This window comes from Peromyscus californicus, unplaced genomic scaffold (genome assembly GCF_007827085.1).
Source record: "Peromyscus californicus insignis strain IS unplaced genomic scaffold, ASM782708v3 Scaffold_16__1_contigs__length_79575227, whole genome shotgun sequence".
In the NCBI taxonomy this organism is placed as follows: Eukaryota; Metazoa; Chordata; class Mammalia; order Rodentia; family Cricetidae; genus Peromyscus; species Peromyscus californicus.
In genome coordinates this window covers 10,791,787-10,804,054 of record NW_026294458.1, presented here as the reverse complement: position 1 = coordinate 10,804,054, position 12,268 = coordinate 10,791,787, and the positions used below count along the sequence as shown (strand labels likewise).

Here is a 12,268-nt window from a genome sequence, read left to right as displayed (position 1 = left end):
AACTCACGGGTGTGACCCAACTGTAAGTGAGCGGATACATCACTTTCTAGTATCGATAAAGTTTAGTGACGGGTCCATGCCAGCCAGCTACTGTCTGTCATCCGGCCATTTAGCTCCTTCCATCAGGCCCACAGGAGGTTTCTAGAAGGCTCCTTTAAAACAGAGAAGACTGAGCAAGGATATTGGCATTTGAGGCCCCAGCTAGTTCTCTTCCTTCAGTGGCCCCTCAGGACGTCTCTGCTGCCTGTAACCAGCTGGGACTGCAGAGTGCCTGCTTCCTTTTCTCAGCTAAGCCTAGCACCCTGAAGAAGGGCCAGTCCCCTTTTTATCCCAGGTGCCAAAGTGACAGAATCCAAACCAAAGAGCTAGGAGTAAACTCATGCAAATTTTTGATAGTGTCCTTGATCTAATTCTGCTGTTCACAAAGGTAGACACACAGCCTGGTGTCCCCAGGATACCTTCCTTTCCCGGTCAATGCCCCATTTTTGTACACTCATTGCTTCAGCAAGTGTGACCAGGGCTACTAGACAAGATACAGAGTATCAAGTATGTTACAATGTCCAATGAACAATTTTTTTTTCTGTGTAGTTTTGGAGCCTGTCCTGGAACTCTCTCTCTGTAGACCAAGCTGGCCTTGAACTCACAGAGATCCACTGGGCTCTGCCTCCCGAGTGCTGGGATTAAAGGCGTGTGCCACCACTAACTGGCTTCAGATGAACAATTTAAAAAAATAAAATAAAAGGATGTCTTAAATATTTTCTTGTAGCTAGAGTTTTCCTGCCTTGCCCACAGTCAGGACAAATCTCTGTCACCCGCCAGTCCCACAGCCGCTCAGACCCGACCAAGTAAACACAGAGACTTATATTGCTTACAAACTGTATGGCCGTGGTAGGCTTCTTGCTAACTGTACTTTTAGCTTAAATTAATCCATTTCCACAAATCTATACCCTGCCACTCGGCTCGTGGCTTACCGGAGTCTTCACATGCTGTTTGTCATCATGGTGGCTGGCAGTGTCTCTCTGACTCAGCCTTCCACTTCCCAGAATTCTCTTCTCTGCTTGTCCCGCCTATCCTTCCTGCCTGGCTACTGGCCAATCAGTGTTTTATTTACTAACCAATCAGAGCAACATATTTGACATACAGAACATCCCACAGCATTTTCTGGAACATCCTTATAACACAAAGTAAATTATGCTGGTGGCTTGTCAGAAACTTAATGTTAACTAGGCATCTTCTACTTCTGATTTGCTAAATCTGACAACTCCTATTTTTTGATTCAAGAATAATATATATTTATAGACTGCACAGTCTGAGCTGTGTAGGTGCCTTGCATACATTAGCAAACAGTCCTCCTTTGGGAGATAAGATCTTGGTATAAACCCTGCTGGTCCAGATCTTGCAATCTGAATCCCCCTGCCTCTGTTTCCCAAATTCAATTACAGGCATGTGTGGCCACACCTGGCCTGAACAGGCAGGATACTTAATGATAAAGTCCACAGTTTTAGAAGTTGGAAATCCCAGGTTGAATGGCCTCGTCTGTTTGACCTCTAAATCAGGGGCCTTGGCTAGGTCAAAGGGCAGAGAAAACAGAAGAGAGACCTGTCCACTATATGCAAAAGAGGCCGAGAGCACAGGCTAGCCTCACGTAATAAAAACTCACTCCCAGGGGAACAGGGGTCCTTTGAGAAATATTCCAGTCTTCCCGAGGGTGACTTCCATGGCCTAACTGACCGCCCTGTACTAGGCCTTGCCTCTTGAAGGCTTACCGCTTCAACATGGCTGCCCCAAGCACCCAGGCTTCAGCACAGAATCTTTGGGGAACAACTGCCCCCAAAGCATTGGCTGAGGTGTAGGAATGGGGTAAGACAGGAGGAAGCAAGGAGTAAGACAGTGTTGTGACCACTGATGCAGCCACCACGGGACCACTGGGAGCTGTGACAGGGCTGGGCCCCGCCACCTGACTCCTGGGCCTAACATGCAGGTGCCACATCTATGTTCCGGAGGACTGGGAGAATGCACGGTGCCTAACCGGCCCTTCAGCCCCACAAGAAATGGATGGAATCCATGGTTTGGAGACACAAAAAGATAAAAGGCTTTTATTAAATATATTTGAATGAGAAGTAAGTCAGTTTTATACATAAAAACATTTTGGTTAATGTAGAGCCAGTCACCCATTAACTCTGGAGTGTGTGTGTGTGTGTGTGTGTGTGTGTGTGTGTGTGTGTGTGTGTGTATGTGTGTGTGTGTGTCTGTGCACTTCATACATGGCAGTGTCATCCTTTCAGATGTGTCTGTGTGAGGACCCACCCATCTAAATATTTGGTCATCGTGGCCTTTTCCTGTACCCCTAGTCTACTGACAAGGTATAGTCTGGCTACTCCCTTTATTCATTCTTGAAGAATCGCAAATCCCCTTCGCTCAGCAGCCCCTTTCCAGTCTCCTTAGATCAGAGGCGGAGTGATGGGTGGGTCCTGAGGTATCCTAGGTGCGGCTGCCCATCTGGAGCAAGGCCAATTCAGTACAATTCTGAGTCCAAAGGGTAGGAGAACTTGTTCATGGAGCAGCCACAGAAGTGACAGATGACAAATACCAGGATCCCCAAGAGCAAGAGGGCGCCCAAGGCCCCAAAGAGGATCCCGAAGAATGCTCCAAGTTTCACACTTAGGTGCTCACAGTGTTCGCCCCAGGATGTGTAGATGGTGAAGGATGCGCAGCTGGGGAGAGAGAGAACAAGTGTGGTCAGTGAGGATGCAGGCCTGGCCTGCTCAGCCTTCCTCTCCTGGGGACCAGGGGTCATTATTCAGGAGAGGCAGGGCTATCCCCTGGGTGGAGGAGCCATGGAGCCCAGAGGCCATTTTGAAGTGAGGTCATCAGCCAAAGGAGGGAGGCGCGGCTTAAAAACGAGGCGTGAGTAGCACATTCTACTCCACATGTACAGCCCAGAAGGGTGGGAGACAAAGGAACATGTGCTCGTACAGTCACAAATCCATCCTCTTGTTCTCCAAAGGATGGGCTCTACCCTCGACTCAGCTCAACTCCTTTGACCAGTCGTGGACTAAGAGTGAGGCAGGGCGTCAAGAGAGGACACTGGACGACAGGCCCCTGTGTCACTGCGGACATCAAGAGAGGACACTGGACGACAGACCCCTGTGTCACTGCGGACATCAAGAGAGGACACTGGACGACAGGCCCCTGTGTCACTGCGGACATCAAGAGAGGACACTGGACGACAGGCCCCTGTGTCACTGCAGACTTACAGTCCTCTCCTCAGGGGAGACACTGTTAACATGGAGGAGACCTAAGGAACCAGCCTCAGGGGGGTCCACAGACTGAGTGCCTCTGCAGAGGGGCTGCACCGGGACCAGACCAAGACAGTGAGCTCCTTTCTTCGAGGGCTCTAGCAGCCTGCCACTTTACTTCCTGGGTGGCCCCTGGGCCCTTGCCGCTCTACAGTTTTCTCGTTTCCAGGATGGTCGGAGTACCCTCTTGGGACTAGCATGGGTTTCAGAAGCAATGCATGTCTTTTTCTCCATGCAGAGGAGCGGTACACACCCTCCTGTCACCCCCCCCCCCCTTTTCCTCAGCTTCTTGTCCCCAGTCACTAGGGAGTCATCCCAATGTCACGTGTTGGGAGGGCCCATGCCTTCCTGGGCCTATTGCGGTGTCCCGCCCAGCTTGCTTTCCCCAGCACTGTCCTCTCCAGCCCCAGGCCCCTACCCACCTGCATTGGGGCCCATCTGGTAGGTGCTGGCATTGGCCTCCATTGTGACAGTAGCCCTCACTACACAGGGACACGCAGGTGACACCGTCCTGGGGACTGTAGACCAGCCTGTAGCCCTTGTAGCCATCACACTGGAAGTAATCGCTCAGCCTACTTAGGTTCACTGTAGGCAGGACAAAGATGCAAACAACTGAGATAAGTCAAAGGTCAGGTGATTATCCTGAGGAACAACTGGCTGCGTGCGCAGATACCCGTATCTGTGGGTACTCAGGTCTACGTGGGTGAGCCTATCAACGGTGTATAACGGGGGTGGGGGGACAGGACACTTAGCAGATAAGTTACTGTGCAGCCTTACCAAGGGGAGGGTAGTTTTCAAGGTCTGAAAAGGCCAGTAGTGATGAGCGGAAGTTAGTCAGATCTGAGCTGAAATTCAGACTCTGACTAACTAGCTGTGTGGCAGGGACTTTTTCCTAAGTCAACCTCAGTTTCCTTCTCTCTCTCTCTCTCTCTCTCTCTCTCTGTCTCTGTCTCTCTCTGTATGTGTGTGTGTGTGTGTGTGTGTGTGTGTGTGTGTGTGTGTGTGTGTGTGTGTTTCTGAGACAGGGTTTCTCTGCGTAGTCCTGGCTGTCCTAGAACTTGCTCTGTAGACCAGGCTGGCCTTGAACTCACAGAGATCCGCCTGCCTCTGACTCTCCCTGGTGCTGGGATTAAAGGCGTGCGCCACCACGCCCAGTCAGTTTCCATATCCTTAAAAACAAAGCATAAAAGCATCACTTGCCAGCAGTGATGTTCAGTGAGATACTGCATGTGGAGTATGTGAGACAGGGTGGCTGGATACACAATAAACACTCGATAAAAAGTAGCTATTCCCGCAACACTTAAAATTTGTTGCAAATACCAGTTTCAAAAAGATCACTGTAAAAATAATATGTCGAATGGGAATAGGTATGTAACAATTGATATGTGAAATATATATATATGTGAAATTCTCTAAGGCATAACAAAAGAAAATTAGAATACAAAGTAGCATTGTCTTTTCTTTCTTACGTTTGCAACCCCACGTTCCCTAAACTTTCTACAATAAACATATTGTGTTTGTACAATAAAATCGTATTTTCTTCTTCCCTTTCTCCTTCCTTTCTTTCACTCTTTGAGACAGGAGCTCCTGCAGCCCAGGTTGGCCTCAGACTTGCTCCACAGCCAAAGCTCCACTGCGCTCTAGATCCTCTTGCCTTTCAAGTGCTGAGAGGCAGGCACACACCAGGCACTCCGGGCAGAGTGGGGCCACAGCTCCCTCACTGCCGCCTGACTCCCACCACTTCCCAATGTGCGGCAGTCTGGAGGAATTTCACTTTGTTGCCCCAAGAAGCAGGAATCCTAAACCGGATTCTAGAAGCAGCTCTCATCAGGTGCTGGAGCCAAGTAGAATGGCAGTGGTCCCGATCCCGGCCTCTGCCCCATTCCCAAAGCTCAGCAGGGCTGTCCCCTGGTCTCCCATGCTCCCGCCCAGGAGAACCAGAGGACGTCAGAAAGCCCATCTCATTTTCCCAATGGGACCGTGGGGTTCTGGCTTGAGTGGAGCCACACCCTTTCAGAAGGGGTCCTCTACTCCCGTCAGTCTCCTGCCTCAGCAGGAGGGCAAGGTGACAGGTAGGTGTTCAGTACAATGACAGTTTCAGAAGTGAGTGACCTTACTAAAGAAAGCGGAAAGCTGGTGGGTGCAGTGGCATTAGTGGTGGCGTTAGCCTGGAAATCCCAGCACTTGTGAGGCTAGGGCAAGAGGATCGTGAGTTTGAGGCCAGCCTGAGCTATGAAGTTAGATCTTGTCCCCAAACCAAACAAACAGATACGTGGAACCCATCAGGCAGCCTGGGGTTGGAATAACTGCCGTGTCCCACAAGGGTCTACCAGCAACATCTTGTGTCCCTGCTCTGCATCGAAAAAGGCTGTTGGGGGAAACGTTTTAAATTTCACTCCAAGATGTACAAACCACAGAGCTAACTTAAGCTGCCGCCTCTTCAACTGCGGTTCTGCAAATAGATCCCCATGCTTCCTACTGGGGGTTGATGTGGCCTGCGGGTCTGCCTGCGGGTCTGCCATGTCCCCTCCATTTACTTTTCTTCTCTTCCCCAAATGTCTCTGTATTGTCCCCCAAGACAGAGGGACTCACAAGCCATCACACTGTGGACATCTGCCCTGGAGATGGGGAGGAAGGTGACATTCTTCCTGGCTTCTCCACTGCTCCTCTTCTGCCTCCCCCTCGGAGCCTGCTGGAGGAAGGCCTCCACCACAGCGTCTATCAGCTAGTTGTTCAGAAAATGGATGACCGGGCCCCGGGGACGGTACTGGAAGTGGGAGACGACCCTCCAGTGTTGAATTGACTTGTCCGAGGGCCGTGCTGAGGGAGAGCTGCATGGGAGGGGAACAGTGAGGTTTCTGAGGAGCAGGGGAGAGGGAGAGGGGAGTCACAGAGGGACGGCCTGACTTACATCCACGTCAGCTCCACTGGGTCGTTCCAGAGAAAAGCCCGCATGTCCAGAGCCCCTAGTTTGTAGGCCACCTACGATGGGGGCGAATGAGAGGGAGAATGGGATGATGGGTGGAATGAGGATCAGATTGGCCCGGCCCACCTTTGAATGCAGGGCCCCCTAGAGCGTCTGCAGCCCATCTCCTCACCCCCACACTCATGCCTAAGTCAGAGGCTGGCCTGGGTCCTTGCTTAATAAACACTCAGAGGGTGAGGGAGGAGGCACGTTCCTCCTCCTCTGCCTCAGCATCGCCAGGGGCACATCCGAAACAAACACCTCCACTTGGTCTCTGATCCCAGCCCATCCTCCCCCTCACATGTACCAAACACAAATTGTTTAGCTAAGACCTAGGCACGCCCGGGCACCAGGGATGCCAAGGTGACTCAGGAACCGTTTATTTCAAGGAGCCTGCAGTTAAGGGCGGCGGACAGATGTCAAGAGATCTGACCGTTTGAGGTGGAGCATCTCTGGCAGTCAGGGTACCAATAGTAATAATCCCATTGCATACCTGCTGTGTTTTGGTTACTAAATGCTTTACACGCTTTGTCATTTAAATCTCGACACGGCCTAATGACAGGTACTACTTACTATCATCCACAAAGCTGCTGTAAAGAGCTTGTCTAGCTATTACGCCTGCTCTAGAGAGAGGCTGGGCAGAGATCTGAGCCCCTGTGTATAGGAAGGAGTCTTAGAGTTTCCACCATTCACCAATCCGGCTACTTTGCTTAATGGAGGTATCGACAAGGACATGCTGTCAGAGGAGTCTCAGTTCCCTTTGGGAGGCCAGAGCGGAGGTGACTTCTTCCATATAGCAGCCAGAAAGCGTGAATCATGAGGGGTACCCAGAGGGACAGGCTGGGGTGACATGTCACCTGGAGTCTTTTCATGGCAAGCTGGTCATTCTAACCCATTCTAGGGTCTCTAATCCTGAGGCTTCCAGGTGTCCTAGACCCTTGAACCACCCCTGGGCAAGAGGCTCCCCTCCTTTGGGAAATTAAGGTAGTTGAAGGATGTGCAGGTTATAGCATTGCCCCTGTGGGAACCTTTCAAGATCTGATTCCCACTGGGAGTCCAGCAAGCAACACTGACCGAGGCGTTGACGTCACCGAGGGAGGCGTTTTCATCTTCCCTGAGTGAGAGCACGATGGTCCTCAAGGGAAGCTCTGGAGACGAAGAAACAGGACCCACCATCACCCCATGGATTTTTCAGACTTATCCAACATTTCCCCTATGCCCGCTCAGAGACGGCTCAATCCACCACGGCAAGGTCACCGAAGAGCTGCACTCCATTGCCCCTGTGTTGACCACGATTTCTGTGGCTCTCATCTAATGGAGCTAGGAGGGTTCTGCTTCATTCTGTCCTCTACAAATGACTGAGCCCATGGTTCACACTGGGACAGCTGCTCTCGTTGGCTTTCCCTGCCCCAAACTCAGCACACAGGAGGAAAACTCAGTTCTGGTATGGGCGTTTGGAGAACTTGGGCCTCAGACACTGGTTTTCCCATCATTCCCAGCCAGACAGGAGAGACGCATGGGGCTGGTACGGCAGGAGGATTTAGTCATACCTTTAAAGATGGTGGGAGTGAAATTGTTCCCAGCCAGGAAGCAGCGGGCATCAGTGAAGGCTGGGGGGCAGGTGCAAGCGGGCTGGCAGTCTGGAGCCCCAGAGATGTAGCAGTGGCCATGGTTATAGCAGTGATTCGCAGGACAGGAATGGTTCTGGCAAACTAAAGGGTCCACTAGAGCTGTAAAGGGAGCAGGGAAGTCAGTCAGCCATACCACGCACGACTCGACAGCTGATGGAAGATGAGTGGCCTAGTGGAACCTACTCCAGGATAGCCGGGCTTTTGTTTTTTGTTTTTCAACCATGCCCAATCTGCACTGTGCTTGTGGGCCACTCTGAACCCCAAACCATCTTCTCCTCATCCTTCTCCATATTGCAACCTTTTCCCCTCTGCCAGGTAAGCCTTCTTTCACCTCTGCAGAGGGTGTGGCATGCCAATCAGAGAGCCCTTGTCAGAGAGAGACCCAGAAAGCTGGTGAGAGAAACATCACAGTCTGGCCCCGCCCACTCTGGCCTCTGCCCGGAAGACAGTGGTCTCCGGATTGTGTTTGGCTGGAGAAGGCTGCACTGTCATCTCTGGCACGGTGACTACTGTAGCTCCAAGGAAGAGGAGCAGATGGGTAGGAAAGAACTCGAAGGAAAATGCAAATTCCTCTGTCACTGGGTTCCCGTGGCAACGCTTCCAGTGTCCTGACTTGGGAAAAGCAGAGCCCCTGAGCCTCGTGTCTCTGAAGATGCCCAGGTGCCTGAGAGCCCAGCTTACCTCTGCTTCCCTAGCCTTCTCCATCAGTCTTTCCCCATGTTTCCTCCAGCAGGGTCTCAGGGCTGCTCTGTTCCAGCCCCACCCTCAGCGTCTGCATCCCCTCCTTCAGCCCCATACCATCTACCATCCCTTTCTAAGCCCTCCCCATCACAGCTTCTTATCGTGGGGGATTTGAAGACATGCTGCTAAAGACAGACACACCAGTTTGTCTTTGTCTACCACAGACCCTTGACATGTCACCTGGACCCAGAACCTGGCACCCTCCTCTTGCTAGGGCCCTGTTCCCAGCTCACCTGCACAATGCCGCCCATCTCCAGTCATGTTTGGAGGGCAGGCCTCACAGCCCTTCCCTGGGGTGCAGGACACATCTGGGAAACATGGCTCTTCACAGAGGTCCTTAGAGCGGTCACAGAAGCGGCCAAAGGTGTCTCCATCACACTTGCAGCTGGCCACCTGAGTAACAGCAGAGTGGCGGGTGACCACAAGCTGAAGAACTTTTAGTGTCTCTGCCCTGACACATCTGTCGTGATGTGGAAGTCCTGCCAGTCCCTCCGGCAGGCACCTTCCTGAACAGGCCAGGGCTGTGCGTCCCTGCCCAAAGCTACACCATCCCCTGCCCGGCCCTGCAGTAGGCTCTCAGCATCTCCTCTCTCACACTGTTCCTCCTTTCCTGGAATCTTTGATAGAGTTAAGCCGGGGGAAGTAACAGAGAGGAAACAAAATCAGACAAAGAGACAAGACAGAAATGGGGCAGCAGCTGTGGGTCACGAAGCTTGACCACAAATGCGGATGGAGAGAGTTTTCTCCAAACCGAAAAGAGAGGTACTTCCTCTAGCTCTAGAGGGGAGAGCAAACACAGGAGCTGGGAGTTGCAAGGCAGCATCCAGCCCCTCACTTCCCAAGCCCCAAAGAGATGTCTCATGGTGAGCTACTCTCCGTAACGTCCGATGAGGGCCTCTTTTGTGTGAGCACAGCGGACTCCGTCTCCCTGGTCTGGAGGAAGACGGGGCAGCACGCTGGAGTCTATAGCCCTCTATCCAGAACACCCGGGGAAGCCTTCCCATCCTACACCTCAGTGCCGTGGTGGGGAACTATGAGAAAGTGAGGTGCACATTTCTAAGCCTGACAGAATGGGAGGTGGGACACAAAAACTCTTTTTGCTCTAAGCAGTGATGGAAGTTCACACAAGATGGGCCCCTTCGCTACTCACCCACCGCAGCTCTACCCTCCTCCCACACGCACCTTGCCCAGGCAAGAGCACACTCACTCACGGCATCCCTCCATTTGCTCCCCCCAACAGAGGAGCCCTCCCCAGCTCCCACTACTCACCTCAAGGGAAGAGTTGCCTTCCCTGCTGGTCTCATTGTACAAACACTGGCTCTCCATATTGCAGAAGCATATTGTAGTCTGGGGCTGGAGTACGGATGACAAGTGAGTCCTGGCATCTCTGGCTAGAATCTCCAGGGTGCATGCTTCTGGAGATGCTGGTGGCGTCCATTGCAAACTCCCGTTTTCTGTCCAGAGAAAAAGAGACCTGAATGGCTGGGGGAGTCCTCTACTCTGTGGTCAATGCATGCCGGTACCTAATGCCCTGCTTCTCACACACCCTCAGGCCTTTCCCCGAATCCGGAATGCCATCAGGCAACCTTTTGAGCTAAGATCAAACTCCTGCGGAGCTGGACTTCCTACTGTGATGGCAGCCATGCTCCAAGCTGGAGGGAGGCGGCACCTGCTGAACGTGCTGGGTGCTGGGTGTAGGTAGAAATCCACAGAGGAGAAGTCTACTCCCTTCCCAGCCCCATGAAGAGGCCTCTAAGAGCATCTCTGCCTGAGCCTGCACCAGGATGTGTCATGCTGGAGACCAAGCAGAAGTGTCAGGGTCCCAGGGATGGAAATTAGGTTGTCAAGTTTGGTGGCAATTGCTTTTACCTGCTGAGCCTTCTCACCAGCCCTGTAAACTATAATAATAATAATAGTAATAATAATAATAATAATAATAATTATTATTATTATTTTGAGGAGATAGGGTTTCTATGTATAGTCCTGGCTGTCCTGGAACTCACTCTGTAAACCAGGCTGGCCTCGAACTTGGAGATCCACCTGCCAATTTTGGGATTAAAGGTATGCACCACCACTGCCTGGCTAAATTAATATTTTAATGGTCATACTTAATTATTCTAATGAATTGGCAAATGCTCCATGATGATTAAAAGTGATGCATATAGCTGAACATGGTGGTTCATGCCTTTAATCCCAAGGGTCAGAGGCAGGCAGATCTCTGTAAGTTCAAGGCTAACCTATTCTACACAGTGTGTTCCAGGATGGATAGTAAAAGCCTGTCTCAAAAAAAAAAGCAAGCATATTATTAGATAGAGGTAAAATTACATTTGCATTACCTGTGTGTGCTCAGAATCAGTCTACCTATTTAGTTATCTCTATCAAAACCCCTTACTGCTACTCACTTGGGGAGGGGCCACTGATTTGAACTATAGGCATCTTTTTTTTTTTTTTTTTAAATCTTGAGACCGGGTACCATTCTGTATCCCAGACTGGTCTGGACCTCATGGCAACCTCCTTCTTCAACCTCCAAGCCATTAGGATTACAGGCTTGAGCTGCTATGGCCAGCTATACGGAACAATCTTCTCAGGGCCTGGAGAGATGGCTCTGTGGTTAAGAGGACCAGGGTTCGATTCCCAGCATCCACTTCAGGTGGCTCACACTGCCTATAACTCCAGCTCCAGGAGGATCCAACACCTCTGGCAGGTCCCAGCACCTGAACTCATGCGCACACACCCCTACACACACAGGAACATAATTAGAATTAATAAAAACAATTTTTAAAAAGAAATGCTGTTTCTCAAGCCAGATGTGGTGATATTTCCTTGTTCAGTTTCGTTTCTAATGCCGCCCTAAAACACCCTGAACGAAAGCAATTTGGGGGAGGGAACTGTGTTTAGCGTACAATTCCAGGTTAAAGTCCATCACAGAGGGAAGCTAACAGTCACATCCAGTCAAGAGCAGGGAAAAATGAATGTGCCCATGCTGCCTGCTGCTTGCTTGGCGGCTTCTGCTCAGCTAGTTTTCTTCATTCTTACATAGTTCAAGGCTCAGCTCATGAAATAGTGCCTCCCATATTCGGGGTGGGTTGTCTCACCATAATTGACAACCAAGACAGCGCCCCCCCCCCCCCCCCCCAAAAAAAAAAAAACATGCCCACAGGCCTAGATCTAGATAATTCCTCCATTGGGACTCCCTTTTCAGGTAATCCAGGTTATGGCAAAGTGACATTGAAAACCAGCCATCACACTGCGCAGAGGCTGAGGCAGGAAGAACCGGGAGTTTGTTGGCTGGGTTACATAGACGTTTCAGGCCAGCTTGGGCTATTATGGTAAGACCTGGTCTCAGAAGGAGAGGGGATGGGGGTGGGAAAGGGAGAGAGAGAAACAAGATGAGGAGAGGAAAGAAGGAAAAATGTTTGTTGGTCCTGGGTATCCAAATGAAAAAATGTGAGGGTGCAGAATGGAGAAATGCAAGGAAACCCAAACTGACTCGGGCCTCTCCTGCCCCAGCCCACGTTGCTGCTCGCCTAAGATTCTTACCTAAGAGTTTAAAGCCATGGCACTGGCTGATGAGGGTGAATGTGACGTCCTTAGAGTCACTGGTGATGTCAAAGGTCTCTGTCCGCCCCTTG

The 12,268-nt window shown here is 51.1% G+C and overlaps 3 protein-coding genes across 3 annotated transcripts in view; 1 reads left to right on the top strand and 2 right to left on the bottom strand.

The window, feature by feature from the left end:
• The window catches only part of LOC128111876 (mucin-20-like), a 29,173-nt gene extending 22,969 nt beyond the window's left edge, over nt 1-6,204 (top strand). The window contains 1 exon segment of the mRNA XM_052740336.1: nt 5,884-6,204. Within this exon segment, the coding sequence (XP_052596296.1) occupies nt 5,884-6,047 (164 nt within the window). The 3' untranslated portion in view covers nt 6,048-6,204.
• LOC128111875 (mucin-4-like) lies at nt 2,054-6,018 on the bottom strand. The gene is made up of 3 exons (XM_052740334.1): nt 5,892-6,018; nt 3,722-3,884; nt 2,054-2,714 (listed from the first exon to the last, which is right to left on the bottom strand). Exons 1-3 carry the CDS (start codon nt 5,896-5,898, stop codon nt 2,516-2,518), a joined length of 369 nt encoding a protein of 122 aa, XP_052596294.1. The 5' UTR covers nt 5,899-6,018; the 3' UTR covers nt 2,054-2,515.
• LOC128111672 (mucin-4-like) overlaps nt 6,078-12,268 on the bottom strand; it is a 7,007-nt gene continuing 816 nt past the window's right edge. Inside the window, exons 2-7 of the mRNA XM_052739898.1 lie at nt 12,177-12,264; nt 9,906-10,090; nt 8,870-9,029; nt 7,815-7,994; nt 6,211-7,412; nt 6,078-6,130 (exon numbers count right to left, since the gene is read on the bottom strand). Of these exons, the coding sequence (XP_052595858.1) occupies nt 7,195-7,412; nt 7,815-7,994; nt 8,870-9,029; nt 9,906-10,090; nt 12,177-12,264 (831 nt within the window). The 3' untranslated portion in view covers nt 6,078-6,130; nt 6,211-7,194. The remainder of the gene's footprint in view (nt 6,131-6,210; nt 7,413-7,814; nt 7,995-8,869; nt 9,030-9,905; nt 10,091-12,176; nt 12,265-12,268) is intronic.